Raw genomic sequence first — 16,223 nt, forward strand, 5'->3', positions numbered from 1 at the left:
CCTGTGGGTCCCCAGGAGGTCCACACTCTGGGGTTCCTGCCCATCTCTCAGGTCTCACCTCACCCAAGCCTTACTGTCCTTTCTTCCTTCCAACACAAGACTCTCCATTGATGTGGATCCCAAAGCTGTTGGGCTGTTTTGTGCTTTGCTATTTGTTATTAGTTTTCTCATTCCAAAATTCTCTTCTCCCACTTGTCTATCTGACAAATGCCCACTCCTCTTTCCAGACTCATAGTAAATGTCAATGTAACCATATGTAATTTTCTCTACGACGTCTTTCCAAGTCTCCACTCTGGCAATGATGAATCCCTGCCACGTATACTTCTATGGTCACACCAACAGCACAGTATTTCTTCTGTTTACAGGTCTGCCTTTCCCCTAAGGAAATGGAGCTTCCTTAAAGGCAGGCTCTCTACCTTATCATACTTTGGATCTGCAGCCCCCAGTACAGCGCCTGGTAAACACAGAGCTCAGAGAAGTTTTATTAGTGACTGATACAGTATGTAAGGAGTCCACCAGCACTCAGATTCTCTGGAAAAAGAAACTAAAGATATCTGCAAGGGAGAGGGAAGTGGGAAAAACTGGAGATACAGATATGATTTTACACTCATGTAAGTCATTGTTCCCACATGTATGAGTTTAGGAACTAGGATTGTTAACATAATAACTGCATGTGATAAACACCACTTGTTATGTTCTTACGTATCATTTTAAATTCTCTTGGTCTTTAAAAAAAGTGCTGGAATGATAAGATCAGTTCTGTAAAGTCTAACAGAGACTACCTATTCAGGAAATAATATAATTTGGAATAAGCTGTTTTAGACTGTTTGTGATAAAGTCTTGATGCTCTATGTAAAATAATTTGTTTCTGAAAATAAGACTTCTGGGATTCACAATAATACGTAACTATAGCTATCCTGAAGAAAAATCATGACTCAAATTTATTAGTCCCTGGAAATTTTAAATTTATATATATATATGCACATGTATAATTATAATTATTTTATTTATATTCATTATATATTATTTATATTATATATTTAAATATATATAATATAAAATTATGTATTTATTTTATATTTATATTTATATTATGTATTACTTATATATTTAAATACATAAAATATAAATATACATAAAATCATTTATAATATTATTTATAATTATATTTATATTTTATTGTATATTTTATTTATATTTATTATATATTTAAATACATATATACAAAATATAAATAAAAATAAAATATTATTGTTTATAATATTTTTAAATGATGTAAATATATAGAGAGAGAGAAAGAGCGAGAGCGAGAGCGAGAGAGAGAATCACCAAATTTCTTACACCTAAATTGTGTTAGTAAAGGTCCAAGTTAAAGCTAGAGAATGTGTATTTCACTGACAAAAAATTTTAGGTCTTTCTAATAGAGTCAAAACCTTAATAACAAAGATTTCACTTCAGTGACATTCACGATTTTACACTATATTTTTAACGCATCAGACGCAGCTACAATTATATTTATGTCAGAGTTGCAGTTTGTCAAGTAGCTTATTAAATTTTTCTAAATGCATGGCTGGGTAAGTTTTGGCTTATTAAACAATTATAAGTTGTCAGTCACTGTAAATGGATTTCCTTGTATAATAAATATTATACTAAGCTGTTAGGGACTCTTTAAAAACCAGAAGTTAGGTATCCTTATGTAGACCTATTTCCATTTAAAATTGACAGGAATGAACTGGTGGTGAGAAAAGAGACCGTTAGCTCTGAGGCAGAGACGGGGTGTCAAAGAAGGGTGCTGGAGAAATTTTGAAATCCTATCTCTTTGAAGGAAAAAAACCGCACAAGAAGAGAAGGAAACCCAGGGAATTAAGTCTAGCAAGTGTTGATTTCGCGAGTGAAGAGGCACAGAGAGCGAATGGCATGCCACAACCCTGTGAGCCCGCAGAGGCTTGGTCAGAGACACACCTGCTGCATGCGACCTTTCACACATTTATAGAACGTGCCAGGAGGACTCCCTGGAAATGGCCTCCCTGCCTCTGGGAGAATGCCCTGGAGAGTCTGGTGCCCAGGGGAATGGCAGCTATCTGGAACATCACACAGAGCTCACAGGGCCTGTTCTTTCTTGGTGGCCCCGCTGCTGGTATGGGAATGATTTTAGGGGCCCACTAAAGAATTTTGTAAAAATATATTATCTACATATTGTAAGTGTATTAGAAAAAAGAGAACTAGCACAGTAAACCCCTCATTTTGTGGATGCCATTACTCTGGATGAAGCTGAGTTAAACCAAAAAAACATTAGTGGACTTAGAAGTGTTCTCAAGAAAAATACGAAGTAAATAAGGATACAAAAGATACACAGTATAAGTAAACACACTAAAGGCGTTTTGCGAAGTCTTACACTTCTTTGGTATGAACTGATAAAGGAGCAACTACTCGCACATTTGTGACAACGCATTTTTTGGTTTATAAACCAGGGACTGGATAACATGAGTCTAAATCTACCAAAGAAATAGTCTGTAAGTCTGGATCATGTTGAGGTTGCTTCTCTCTTAGAATGGAGGTGCCCCGGGATGGAAACTCAGAAACCTCATCAAGAAGATTCCAGTGGACTGCGCTGATTCTGAGGCTAACAGGAGCTGCTGATCACATTCATATGCAGCACAAAATATAGGTGAAAATTCAAGAATACTTACTTTCCTTTTTTAATTGTGTTTCTGCCAAGCAGTGGATCAAGGACTGGATCTATTGTTTCCTCCAGATTTTCAACTAAGATGACATCTCCAAAGGCCAACGCACTTTCAATGGCATTCAAAAACCTTAAAATTCAATCAGAATTGAGATAAATAAGCACAGCGAAAATGTTCAAAATTATTTATATTAAATTATATTTGATTTAATGTATTTTTTTTGACAAGACAAACTTAGAGAAAACTGTTTCATAAAGTATTCAACTAGATTACATAGAAATTCATGATTAGATTTTGAGATGAATTACACAGTGATATTTTCCAAGTGAAATTCAAGAGTATGAATAAGTCCATGTGTAAATTAGTTCTTTTGACAATAACCATGGTTGAGACAAATGTCACTTACCCAAACGTCATAAATTTAAATTCATTTAACAAGTCCTTTTTTTGATTAAAAAAATCAAAATATATTAAATGTCTTGTGCTTTTGTCAAACATTCATTTTTTTAAACCTTTAAGTTCAGTCATGACAAGTGGCATATTATCACTATATTTCATTCTCCCTCTCCAAGAATAGGCTCTCCCCCTCAAAAATAATTTTCCCCAAGTATTCAGATAAGCAAGGAGTACATTTATCTGTGCAGTGGCAGAAATTATTTCATTTTATATGTGAAAAGATAACGAAAGGATCAAATCAAATACCAGTAAGTCTAAAATTATTCAATATTAACTGAAGACCAGCTATGTCCAAGACTTTATTTATCAGACAGTGTTGTCATGAGGACCCAAGGACACAAAGTCTCAGAAGAGATAGAGTTCTCAAAGGCGATATATAAAACTCAACTAAGGAATTATCTTCAGGCATTCAGTGTTGGGGCTTGCAGCCATGCTAAAATCCTGCAATAGGCCAGGTATATATTCAGGAATAGGATTCTAATCCGCCGACCATTCTTGGGTTGCCATATGCCAAATGCCCTAACAGTCCCTCCTACTGCATTTTTGGCCTTAGGAAACCCACCTATTTCTCCACTCGGGGGCAGTGTTTGCTCTCATCTTCAACCTCATTTCATCTTCAGGTAAGTGGATGCCACCTAACAGAAATGCCCTTTCAACAAATATTTTATGTGAAACCTGAGCAAGCAGATAGACAAGGAGAGCCAGAGTGTCACGTTTAACAGAGAGGGGACCGTTTAGCAATCGCCAGGACCTCGTAAAAATCAGACCCAGTTCACAGCAGCTCAAGAGAAAGTCAGTCCTTCCGATTTCACATACCCTCTCTGGCCCAAATGGGTGACTTTCAGGTCTGTTCCGTACTTATTCCTGATCCACTTAATTCCCTGCTGTTGGGGATCTATCATCAGGGGCCAGCGCTCACAGTGTGTCAGGATAGTGGCATTTTCGGCGGACATTCTGTCACTGGGCAGCCCCTCGTTATTCCAGGTGGCAACAGTAGCGTCATCCGTCAGCATGGCAATCAAGTCCAGGCCTTCGGTTATTGGGATGGAGACCTTGAAAATCAGAGTTGAATGCAGTCAACTGTCAGTGTGGCAGAGCAAAAGACTCCGCATGACAGACAAGAAAACGAGAGACCAAAGCCAAGACAACACATGCCAATTCCCTCTGCACTCTCAGAAGCCAAAATGAAACTCTCATTGTGAGATACAATTTGACAGTTTGGGGTTATGTACCTCTCTGAATTCTGTCAAATGCAGTATTCAACAACTGGTTATTATTATTAATTTTTTTTTTAGATTTTATTTGAGAGAGAGAGACAGACATAGTGAGAGAGAGCACAAGTGAGGAGGAGAGGGAGAAGCAGGCTCCCTGCAGAGCAGGGAGCCCGATGCGGGGCTCGATCCCAGGACCCTGGGATCATGACCTGAGCCGAAGGCAGATGCTTAACGACTGAGCCACCCAGGCGCCCACATCTGGTTTATTATTGAGTCTGACTTCAAATGCAAGAGACATGGCCCCATGCAGACATTGATGGCTGCTCCCCCCAACGGGGGGTGCGGGGGACTTAGACACCAGGAAGGACCACAGGACAACAGGAAGGTACTTGCTCCAGGGGTTCATCACCCCACATGAGCAATGCTCAAATGCAATATCTTGCTCAGGCAATTCATCCTGTAGCACAGGCCAACACTATGAAGAGAGGACTTCTCTTCTGTGGATAGGTTAACGGAATGTATTCAGCCAGCGGCAACTCCACCAGCTCGCTGGCTGTGCCCAGGACCTGAGATTGCAGCCTCGTGTGCCCGAGCATGAACGGGAGTAGGGGTGGGGTGGGGAGGGAGGGGCAGAGAGCAGAGGGAGAGGGAGAGAAGCAAACCCCCCGCTCAGGGCTGAGCCCTATGTGGGGGGGCTTGATCTCACAACCCTGAGATCGTGACGTGAGCTGAAATCAGAAGTCAGATGTTCAGAACTGACTGAGACACCCAGGTGCCCCCAAAACCCATTTTAAAGAGTAAGGAGCATTCTTTACAAAAGTGGACTTTACAAAAAATACACAAGATTATAGAAAGGAATTTATTCATTTGGTCATCCATCACCCAATATTTATGGAGCACCTCCCATGTAATAAACACTGTCTGGTGGCTGGGTGGGGGCTAACATGGAAACACGCCTCCATAAGAGAGTAAGAGCCCTACTTAGCGTGGGCCAGGGGGCTGTAGCAGCAGCTGGAGTCAAGACTGAGGGGTTGGCCAGGGATCTTCAGCAAAGAAAACGCTGGAAGAATTCTTACAATATAGAGGCTGCGATGCAATTTGATATCAATAAATCTAGGGAAAGTAGCATAATAGCCCCACTGTCTCTGACCACAATGTTATCTTAGAAATAAACTCTATCAGGCGCCTTGGTGGCTCAGTTGGTTAAGTGACTGCCTTCGGCTCAGGGCATGATCCCAGGGTCCTGGGATCGAGTCCCGCATCGGGCTCCCTGCTCTGCAGGGAGCCTGCTTCTCCCTCTCCCACTCCCGCTGCTTGTGTTCCCTCTCTCGCTGTGTCTCTCTCTGTCAAATAAATAAAATAAAATCTTTTAAAAAAAAAAAAAGAAATAAACTCTATCACCTACTGATATGAGCAGAGAGCCTTGGTATTGACACACAGTTTTCTTAAAGACAGAAGAAAATTGGTATCTTTTAGAATAGGCATCCTCCTATTAGCGAGGGACCTGTGGCTTTAATTTCTTACCTTCTACTTAATGCAAACAACTTGGAACAACCGGAGGTTTGAAATAACTTTAATTTCTGATGCAAAAAGGAGTAAGAGACAGTATACATGTAGATCCTGTGTCCGAATTTGACAGTTTGAATTGTTTGAGCCCCTACCGGGCACACCTCTGACCACCTTTGTCTCCTTCCCTCCCACCTGAGTTCAAAGAGCCTTGCTTCTCCTATCTGACGGTCATTCTACTACCTCGATTCTGGAGCCCATGCCCTCCCCATTTCTGGTGGCTCATCCCTCTTCACCCTTTTATCCTCCACAATTCCTTTTCCTTTTCCTCTCCTCCTGAAGCAAAGAAACATGCTCCTGTTTTATTCACACTGAAAAACCAACACTGCACGTAGCTCCGTGTCTAACTAGGCACTCTGCTTACCTCCCTCCCGTCACAGGCAAATTGCTCCAAGAATAATCTGCCTTTTCCTTCTACTTCCTCACCTCCCACTTACTGTGTAACTCCGTGCAATCTGGCTTCTGGCTTGTCACACTTTCGTGGTCACAGAAGACCTTCACATTTCCCTATGTGAGGACATTCTCGGTTCTTAGCTCTTCTCTCCGAGTCTCTGGGGCTCTGACCATTCTCATGTTTATACTCTGGTTTCCCATGGCATCACGTTTGCCAGAGGTGGTCTCCAATCTTCGCTCCTTCTTCATCTTTCTCTACTTCCCAGCGCTGAGTCATTTCCCTTTACTCTAAAGTTCCTCTGATGTGATCTCATCCAAGGTCAGTTCTAACAACTCCCTACACATCAGTGACTCCCAAATCTGACTCTCCACCCAATAACACTCTTATCCAGCTCCCTACTGGTCACGGACACTTGAATGCTTCCGAGACACTGTGCAGTCATCTTCCTGTTATCTTCATCTTTTCTCCCAAACCAATTTTCATCTCCGGGAATGGCACCTACACCTACTTACTATCTCCCCATCACTCCCATGGGCAAGCCAAAGCTTTGTTTTTAGCAGTGCTTCCTCCTGGCCTCCTCTGGTATCACTCCCCGGCTGGCCGGGTCCGCTGCCATCACTTTGTTCAGCTCACCGTCTTCCGAACTGCCATCATAACATGTGGCCTCAGTAACAGTGGTCTCTTCCCCGTCAAGTCACTGTTCCTTCTGTGCCCAGTGTCAGCTTTCGAATGTGTAATTCTGACCATAGACCTACCTAAAATCCTTCAATGACTCCCGATGCTTACGATAAAATTCAAACTCTGTTTCTCAGTTTATAATATGGGGGCTATAATGTGGCTCTTTACTAATTCTGTCATGTTCATCTGTATTTTCCAGTCTATAATGATATACCAGGGTATTTACAGTTTTTAAAGCTTACTTAACATTCTAATACTTAAATCACTTGGAACTCTTTTTGTTTGCTATGAAGCTATGAAGGAGAGGGCTAACTGTTGTTTTGCCCAAAAGGTTGGTTTGCAGTTCAATCACCATTCGTTGAAAAATCCATTACTTCCCCCACTGATGTACAATGTATATGTAAGCATATATTCCTTTATTTTAGAATACATATTGATAGTCTGGTAGTTCTTCAAAGGATTAAACAGAGAGTTACCATGCAGCCTAAAAAAAAACCTCACTCCTGTGTATATACCAAAGAGAAATCAAAGATGTCCATGCAGAAACCTCTATACAAATAATTCTAATGTTCACAGCAGTGTTTTTCATAATAACCAAAAAGGAGAAGCAACCCAAATGCCCATCAACTGATGAATGTATAAATAAAATGTGGCACATTCATGTAATAGAATATAATTGAGGCTTAACAAGTAATGAAATCCTGATACAGGTTACGCGTCATGGATGAACCCGGAAAACATGCCAAGTAAAAGAAGTCAGGCATCAAACGCCGCACATTGTGCGAGTTCATTCGTAGGAAGTGTTCACAACAGGCAAATCTCTAGAGACATAAATAAGACAGTGATTGTCTAAGCCTGGAGAGGATGGGGTGATTGGAGTTAACAGACATGGGGTGATGAAAATGTTCTAGAATGGACTGTGATGATGGTTGTATGACTCTCTGAATACACTAAACACTACTCAAGTGGATACTTTAAGTGGGTGAATTGCATGGTATGTAATTTACATCTGAATGAAAAGATATACTGAGCATCTACAATGTTCCAGGTGCCATTCCGGGACAGAGTAGTTAACAAAACATACAAAATCCTTGCTCCATGGATCTTACACCATAGCTGAGGGAGAGGAAAGCTATTAACCACAGCAAATGAATAAATGAAATAACATATTAGAAAGTGATAAACGTTATGGTGGAAAAACTGGAGTGGGATGAAGCGTCCTGAAGGATGGAAGTTATAATCCTATCTAGAGATACGAAGATGTTATTTGAACAAAGACCTGATGGATGGGAATGAGGTACTTTTATGTCCTGAGAGAAGACTTTAAGACAGAGATAACAACTTGTGCAAAGGGTCTGCGGTCAGAACGTATCTGGTATATTCAAGAAAGGTGGCCCATGTGGCTGCAGCAGAGCAGTGAGGAAAGACTAATAGGAAGTGAGATAAAAAGAGTAAGGGGCAAAATCACAGAGGGTTTTATAAGACTTTGTAGGATTTCTAGCTTTTGCTTGGAGTGCAGTGGGGAGTCATCAGAGGGATTTTCAAAGAAAATTCACTTTACCTGACTTGAACTTTTAAAGCATCACACTGGCTGACCCGTTGAGATCAGATTTTGGAGAGAAGCAACAAATGCAGCAACAGGGAAACCAGTTAGGAGATTTCTGCAGTTATTCAAGAGAGGGATGATAGCTTGGCCCAGGATGGGAGCAGTGAAGGTGGTGAAAACTGGTCAGATTCTGAATAGATTTTGGAGGTGTAGCCTACAGAATTTCCTAGATGGACTGGATATGAGTGCCAGAGGGAAGAGTCACATCAAGGTGACTCCAAGGTTTTTGGCCCAACAGAAGGATTGAGCTGCCATTCAACAAGTTGGGAATACCCGGGTAGAAGGAGTTTTGGGGGGAAGGTCAGGATTTCGGTTTGGAGGTGCTGTATGTGAGACATCTTTCAGACACAGGAGTGAAGATGCCAGGTCTGGGCCACTGATATACTTCTGCAAATTACTGATGTGCAGGTGACATTTAAAGCCACGAACCTGATGAAAAGCAGCTCAAAGATTAAAGGCCGGGCATTTCACCATTAAGGTTGAGGAGAAGAGGAAAAATGTAACGAAGTCCAAGAAGGATTGGTCAGTGAGGCGGGAGGAAGATGGGGAAAGGGGAGGTCTTAGAATCAAGTAAAGAAGGTACTGATGGAAAGATGGAGTGATCGATTGCATCAGATGCAGCCAAAGTCAAGTATGATGAGAATGGAAAACAAACCGATAGACTTAGCAACATGGAAGCAAAATCACCCCAGATTGGTGGAGTGGTGGGGACAAAAGCCTGTCCAGAGTGACTCAGAAAAGGGAGGGAGGACGTGGAGACAGGGGCTACAGATGACTCTTCTGAAGTGTTCGCTGTAGATGAGCAGAGAAATGGAAGAGTAGCTGGAAGGGCAGGGAAGGTTCAAGAGAAATTTTTTGGGTGTATCTGGTTTAATGGGAGAAATAACTACGTATGTGAATGCTGGTGGCAATGATCTAGGAATGAATTAGTAGGGAGGGAAAAATTGGTGAGAGGGGAGAACTGCTCTGAAATTATCCTTGAGGAAGGGAAAGGGGATGGAAACTAGTATAAACCCAGAGGATCACCCTCAGATACAAACATCAGCTGTTCCTCTTACAGCATCAGGAGGGAAGACACGGTATGAGCATACGTTTGTGGGAGTTTATACACTATTACATATTAAACAGATCAAATCTCTCTCGACATCCTCGATGGCTTCTGAACTCGATTCTAGTTTTTTTCCCTTTCCCCTGCAGAACCACCTTGTTGTAATTACTGTAGTTTTAGAACACATTTTACTATCTTGAAGGACAAGTGCTTTCTTACTGTTCTATTCCAAAATTATCTTGGTGTTCTCAAAAACATATTCTTCCAACAAACTTCAAAATCACTCGGTCAAGTAAAAATATAACTTCTCCCTGGAGTTTTGACTTGAACTGAGTTAAATTTATTTCCTAAATTGGGGAGAATCGATCCTTTAGAATATGAAGTCTTCATTTCTAGGAAGTAGTAAGGATGGCTGACTAACTTTATAAAAAGGTTCCTTCCAAGGTCACCTTACCTATGGCAACAGGTCATTAACAAATGACATGCTTGGTTTGCAGGTTTTAAAAATCACAACAACCATAGTCACTTGCTGACCGCTTAACTTACAAACCATCTGAATCCCCGGGACACCTGAGCCAAACTGACAAGCCAGAGACACTTAGGGCACTTATAGGCAAATGGAGCTCTAGAAAACACCCTAATACAATGGGGAGAAATAACAACAGTGGCTTCTTAAGAGGACAGGACAAAGAAACACTTCTAGGGGAAAATTAATTGAAAAATTAACACTATTAAGCAATTTTAGCTCCTCCTGGCCCCTGGCCCAGGTTTCACACAGATGTGATCATCTTCCCACTTCGCTGTGACTGGATCTAAAAGTAGGCAAGGTTAACTAGCTCAGAAACTGGAACCCTCTTTCCATAAGGACAGACAGTTGTTAGGTTTTATGGGGCACATTCTACCCGGTGTCTTAGAGACAGAGAAGACTCTTCCAAAGGAACGTCATTCATATAACTTGGAACCCTCTTCTTCCTTTAGCATAGCTATGCCTGGACAGAAGTGGAAGAGTAAGCTGCTCCCGTCTTAGGGCCTGCTTCTCAGTTTGCACAGTGCCTGTGCGCTCAAGAGGGCGGGAGAGAGCACATGGATGATGGGAAACAGGCGTGAGGCTCCCTGAGGACAGTTGCGGGGCCACAGACATGCCAGGCCCACAGTTAAAATGACTATGTGTTCAGCATACAGCATCAGAAAGCCGCTATTTTGCTTTGGGGATAAGTTTAGCATGTTGAGATGTTTTGGATAAGTCAATCAATTCTATTGTTTTGTTTGTACGACTTCTTCAAAACAATATTTTATTTAATGTTTGGGCTTTCAAGTAAGTGGGAAAATACACATGGGTTGACAGGAAACTTCCTAGAAACACACACACTAAATAATGCTCTATCAGCGATTCAAGACCCATTTTAAAATTAAATTTGAGAAGGCATGTTTTAAACTTAAACACTGTAAAATGACTGGTAGCTTAAGTTCCCACTGTCAGAACTATGACATGCCCCAAAGTGAAGAGGAACTGAAGCAATGAGAAGACAAGGTGAAGTTCAATAGTTTGGACAGATCAAGAAGAAGGTGAACTTCCCTATAATTTTGGAAAGAATGAGAGAGCTTTGTGGATGATGGAGAATGCAGAGGGGACCATGCAAGAGGACAACTGTCAATCTAAAGTAGTCACGGGGTGACCCAGGCAAAGACACCCATACAGAGGATCGAAGTCCGGCGAAGGTGAAACTGAGAAAAAGGGCCTGAGCAGAGTCAGGCAGCTGATACCCTGAAGCTCACGACACAGTCAGAGGTGGACGGAGCAGCAGAATGCTTTATCTTCTTACGTAAAAGCTACGTTAGGGCAGAAACACTTAAAGAGAAGCCTTGCACTTTTGGGGAGTAAGAGAGATAACCTCTTTTTAAAAATCCTCGACAGTACAAATGTTTGATACCAAAGGTATGTTAAAGCATTACAAAAGGATTGTTCTTTTAAAATTATCAATTGTGGAATGCCTTTGATAGTGAACTTTCCCTCCATCATTTCATCTGCACGAGCGCCGGACATGTATTTATGTCACGAAAACAACTATTGTAAAAATCGAGGCATTATTACCAACGCAGAACGTTACTATACCGAGAGATGTAACGATATCTTAAGGGCTTTGTCAACTGAGCTGACACAGTGTCACAGAGCAAACAGGGGCGTGGAAATCAGGAGGTCAGACTTCCTCTTCTATAGGACCTTAGTCACTTAGACTTCCGTGACTCAGTTTTCTCTTTTGTACAAGGACCATCATGAACTAGATGATTTTACATCTTCCAAATCTGTGATTTCACTTCGCTTGTGGGTTTGGATTTTTAGATTTAGGAGGAGTTATTTTTGTACTTGCATACAAAATGCTCACTTTTTATCTGAAAGTAGGTGTGAAAAAAAAAGTCTTTAACAAATAACCCATCATGTCAGGAAGAAAACAAAACTTCATGTTATACCATAACAATAACCCCAATTTGATTTCAGTTATCAGTTTTGTTAAAAGCAGTTTGCAACTGTATCACTAGAGTGTATAAAAAATAATTTATTATTTTTCATCTCTCTGGTGAAACCATCATTTAAACAAGAAACACTGCGACACACAAGAAATGTCTTTGTCATATGAGATTTTCCAGTCAGTCAGAGAGTCATGATAGAGGTACCAAAGAGCCTGGTATACAGATTGTTTTTTCTACTGAAACGCCAAGATGATGTTTCCAAATGCTGCCAAGGTAAGGAAGTGAGCTTACCTTGTGCTGGAGAAAGGGAACCCACTTGCAGTCTACCAGTTCCTGGCGATATGGTCTTGTAAAGGATCCAACATAAGACACAAAGGCTGCTGTAAGGAGAACATCTCCACAGAGGGTCTTCTCTTGAGCTTCAAACGATTTAATAGACTGACCCCAGCGAATCTTCTCTGACTGAAAGGCAAGATTACTCAGATGTAATTGCAGGGTGAACACCAACTAAAGAAATGCTTAATAAATATGACCACCTTACAGCTCCATCTTAGTCTACATCCTTCTGCAAAGCCTTTAGAAGGAACAGAACTGGACTGCATGACTATCATCATCTTTCTTAAGTTTGAAACCCATCATTAGGAAGTGCAGTTTACTGCAATATGGCATTAGATCTTTCACATCTCCTTGTTGGATGCCCTAACTCTTTCTTCAAAAGCTGACAGTCACTTTCCCATCCCTCTGAGAGTGGAGGACCAAGAGCTTCGGCCAAGCCTGAGTGACATTAGGATTTCTAATGGCAGCTTGGTGGCTCTGCCTTCCTTCCACTTTGCAGCAATGATACTACACTGCCCTAGACAAATGTTGTTTTAAACATACTGGCTAACAGCTGATTACAGACAAAGGAAAAATGACCACCACCACTCACATCAATTAATTAAAATGCAAAGCTTTAAGAGCTACCTATCCTGGATGCTATTAAAAATTAACACTGGTAGTCACTAAACTCAGGTTATTTCTTTAATATAATCACTCTATCAGTGGAAGAACCTATAGCCTATGTAAAAAAAAAAAAAAAGAAAGAAAGAAAGAAAGAAATCAGGAGGGTTTCACTAGTCTTGAAGACAATACACTCAAAGAATGCTGTTGAAGTCCTTCTATCTAGTTGGATGGCCGTTTAAAATCTGATTTCCGGGGCACCCGGGTGGCTCAGATGGTTGAGCGTCTGCCTTCGGCTCAGGTCATGTTCCCAGGGTCCTGAGATCGAGCCCCACATCGGGCTCCTGGCTCAGCGGGGGAGTCTGCTTCTCCCTCTCCCTCTGCCTCTCCCCCTGCTCATGCTCTCTCTCTGTGTATCTGTCTCAAATGAATAAATAAAATCTTTAAAAAAAAATAAAATCTGATTTCCAGGTTGAGTATGTGGAGGCCTTAATATTGGATTTAAATAAAACTGCAATAAATGTCTATGGATTGACTGAAGGACAGCTCACTAACCCACCGTTTTGATGCATGCTAAAATTAGTATCACATTCGGGCGCCTGGGTGGCTCAGTTGGTTAAGCGACTGCCTTCGGCTCAGGTCATGATCCTGGAGTCCCTGGATCGAGTCCTGCATCGGGCTCCCTGCTCTGCAGGGAGTCTGCTTCTCCCTCTGACCCTCCCCCCTCTCATGTGCTCTCTCTCTCTCAAATAAATAAATAAAATCTTTAAAAAAAAATAAAATAAAATTAGTATCACATTCTAAGAACAAGCAAATTAATAGGTACTGAAAAAAATCAGCAATCTGATAGTCAAAGCAAAGAACCCCCCTGTGGAATTTAGCTCTACTTGTGAAAGAAGAGAGACAGAGCAAAGAAAGCAAAAATGATGTATGTCATAAGAGACTGGAATGCCAGTTCCCTGCAAGCCACCATAATAACCATAATAACCACCAACACGGAGGTTGTGAAATTAGCAAGTGAGAATGGTTATCAAAGCTATTTTAAGATTGTCTCTTTGCTTTGCTTGATAAAGATCACCCCAAGTAGCCATACAAACACTAAGGAACTTCACAACTCTTCAGCCCTCGTTAGAGAATTCATTACCCTCCCTCCTCAGCTACCAACCATATATCCATTAATTTTGAAGAGAAATTTCTCATTTGCCTTTCCTCCATCTTTGTTGTCTTTGGATAGTAAATGATAAACAATAAAGTGCACCCACCTCATTCTCCAAAACAGCTTTGAAATTTGAAGATTTACTAAACACAGCCTTATTGGCTATTGAAATCGTCAATAATTCCACTATACCACCCACGCAACATAAATCATTACTGACATTGGCTAACAAGGGTTTAAGAGTTGGAACATGTCCTGTAATAAATTTCTAGACAGTTAAAAATCACTATAATTTTATTCTAATGCATTATAGATTGCCTGTAATGTCATCCTGGCTGGGGTGACCCATTTCTAATTTTGAACAGCTGTTCAGCTCAGGAGTTAGTTAATGATTAAATATAAATTGCCTGATTTATTAGTCTGAATGGTTGAGACTGTAGCTTCCAGGTCAATGCTATATAGACAAAATCATCAGTCTTGATGCTTTTCAGAAGTTAACTGTCTCCTGTTCTAGTCAGAAAGAATTTATTCTCAAAGGAAAAGGTCTGACGTTTTCAATTACTCCTTAAAAACGTGTGTATGTGTATACAAATATATATGTAATTTGTTTTTTGGCTAGTTAACATGCTTTCACCTTCTTTCCTCGTCTAAATCATCATGAGTAAGCCAAGCCTTTGGAAGACATTGCCGTGTGTCAGCGACACATGGTAAGCCTGCTCTTTACACTTCCTGGAAGTTTTGGACATCCCAAACCTACTACAAGGAAACAGTCAATTAAGCGGCACTTTTTTATTTTCGTAGGTACCTCACAAGTGGTTAACACTTCAAACTACTTAAATCACATCCCCTTCGATGGGAACTCTTATAAACTCCACTAATGGCCACGGAATTTCTGAAGTGAGCTAAGAAGAAAGAGTCAGTCTTCAGAGGGCTACAGAATTTTTTTGGTTTTGAACCCAGGAGGCTCCCCAAACTCAACCACTCACTCATTCAACAAATATCTATGGGTGCCTATGATGGGCCAAGGATTATCCTCTCTACTTGGGGATCAAGCGGTGCAGACAACAGATGTAGCTCCTGTTCCCGAGGAGCTTATATTCTCGTTAGGGGAGAAGACCTCCCCCAGAGTATACACATTCACGTACGTACATACGTAAGTGTGTCATGTGGTGGTAGATGCTGTGAAGAAAACAAAGCCGACTAAGGGCAAAGAGAGCTACGGCGTGGGGGGGGGGGTGTACAGGCAGAGTGAAACCACGTGATAAGGAGAACTTTCAGCAGCCGCCTGAAGAAAGTGAGGGAGCTAGTGATGTCATGATTTGGAAAAGTGTAAGCCATGTGAAGGAAAAAGGCAGAGGCCACAGGTATAAGAGTGACTGACAGTATGAGGAAGAGCGTGGAGGCCAGCGAAGGTGGAGCTGGAGGGAAGGTGACAGACGTGGGGACAGAGAGGCATCTGGGAGCCAGATCATGCATGCCAGCGAAAGCCTTTGGACTGTACCTTGATTTAGACAATTAATTATTGGAGACTTCTGGGAGAGGGAAGACATGAATGAACTTAATTTTTTAAATTACTCAGGTGTAACAAGGGGGGCAATACTCCAGAGCTGAGGAGTGGGTGGCCTGGACCAGTGTGGGGGAGAAGGCTGGGATGAGGAATGGACTTCAAAGGCAGAGCCAAAACAATATGCTGATGGACCGGGTATGGGTCATGAGAAAGAGCACAAACACTCACGAGTGAGTCCACAGCTTTTGGCTGTAAACACTGGAAAAACAGACTTGTACATACTGAGATGGAATGCAACGAGTGGATTTTGCAGGACGGACCCCGAGTTTATGTACAATGAACCATGAGTGTCAGAGAGGGATTGAGTTCAAATTTGTAGTAAATTTTAACTAGATTTTTTTTTTTTTGAAGTCGACTTTCAAGGATAGGCTGTCGCCCAGCCCAACCCGTCCTGACACACATCCTCCCTTCCTTTGTTGCTAAGAGAAACCAGATTTTCAAGAGGG

At 41.4% G+C, this 16,223-nt stretch overlaps 1 protein-coding gene across 1 annotated transcript in view; it reads right to left on the reverse strand.

Annotated features, from left to right (window-relative positions):
* Window positions 1-16,223, reverse strand: part of DNAH11 (dynein axonemal heavy chain 11) — a 281,936-nt gene that overhangs the window by 43,854 nt on the left and 221,859 nt on the right. Inside the window, 3 exon segments of the mRNA XM_081800433.1 lie at window positions 2,691-2,813; window positions 3,957-4,192; window positions 12,407-12,573. Coding sequence (XP_081656559.1) covers window positions 2,691-2,813; window positions 3,957-4,192; window positions 12,407-12,573 — 526 coding nt within the window.

This window comes from Leptonychotes weddellii, chromosome 12 (genome assembly GCF_054177405.1).
Source record: "Leptonychotes weddellii isolate Sample4059 chromosome 12, ASM5417740v2, whole genome shotgun sequence".
Classification (NCBI taxonomy): Eukaryota; Metazoa; Chordata; class Mammalia; order Carnivora; family Phocidae; genus Leptonychotes; species Leptonychotes weddellii.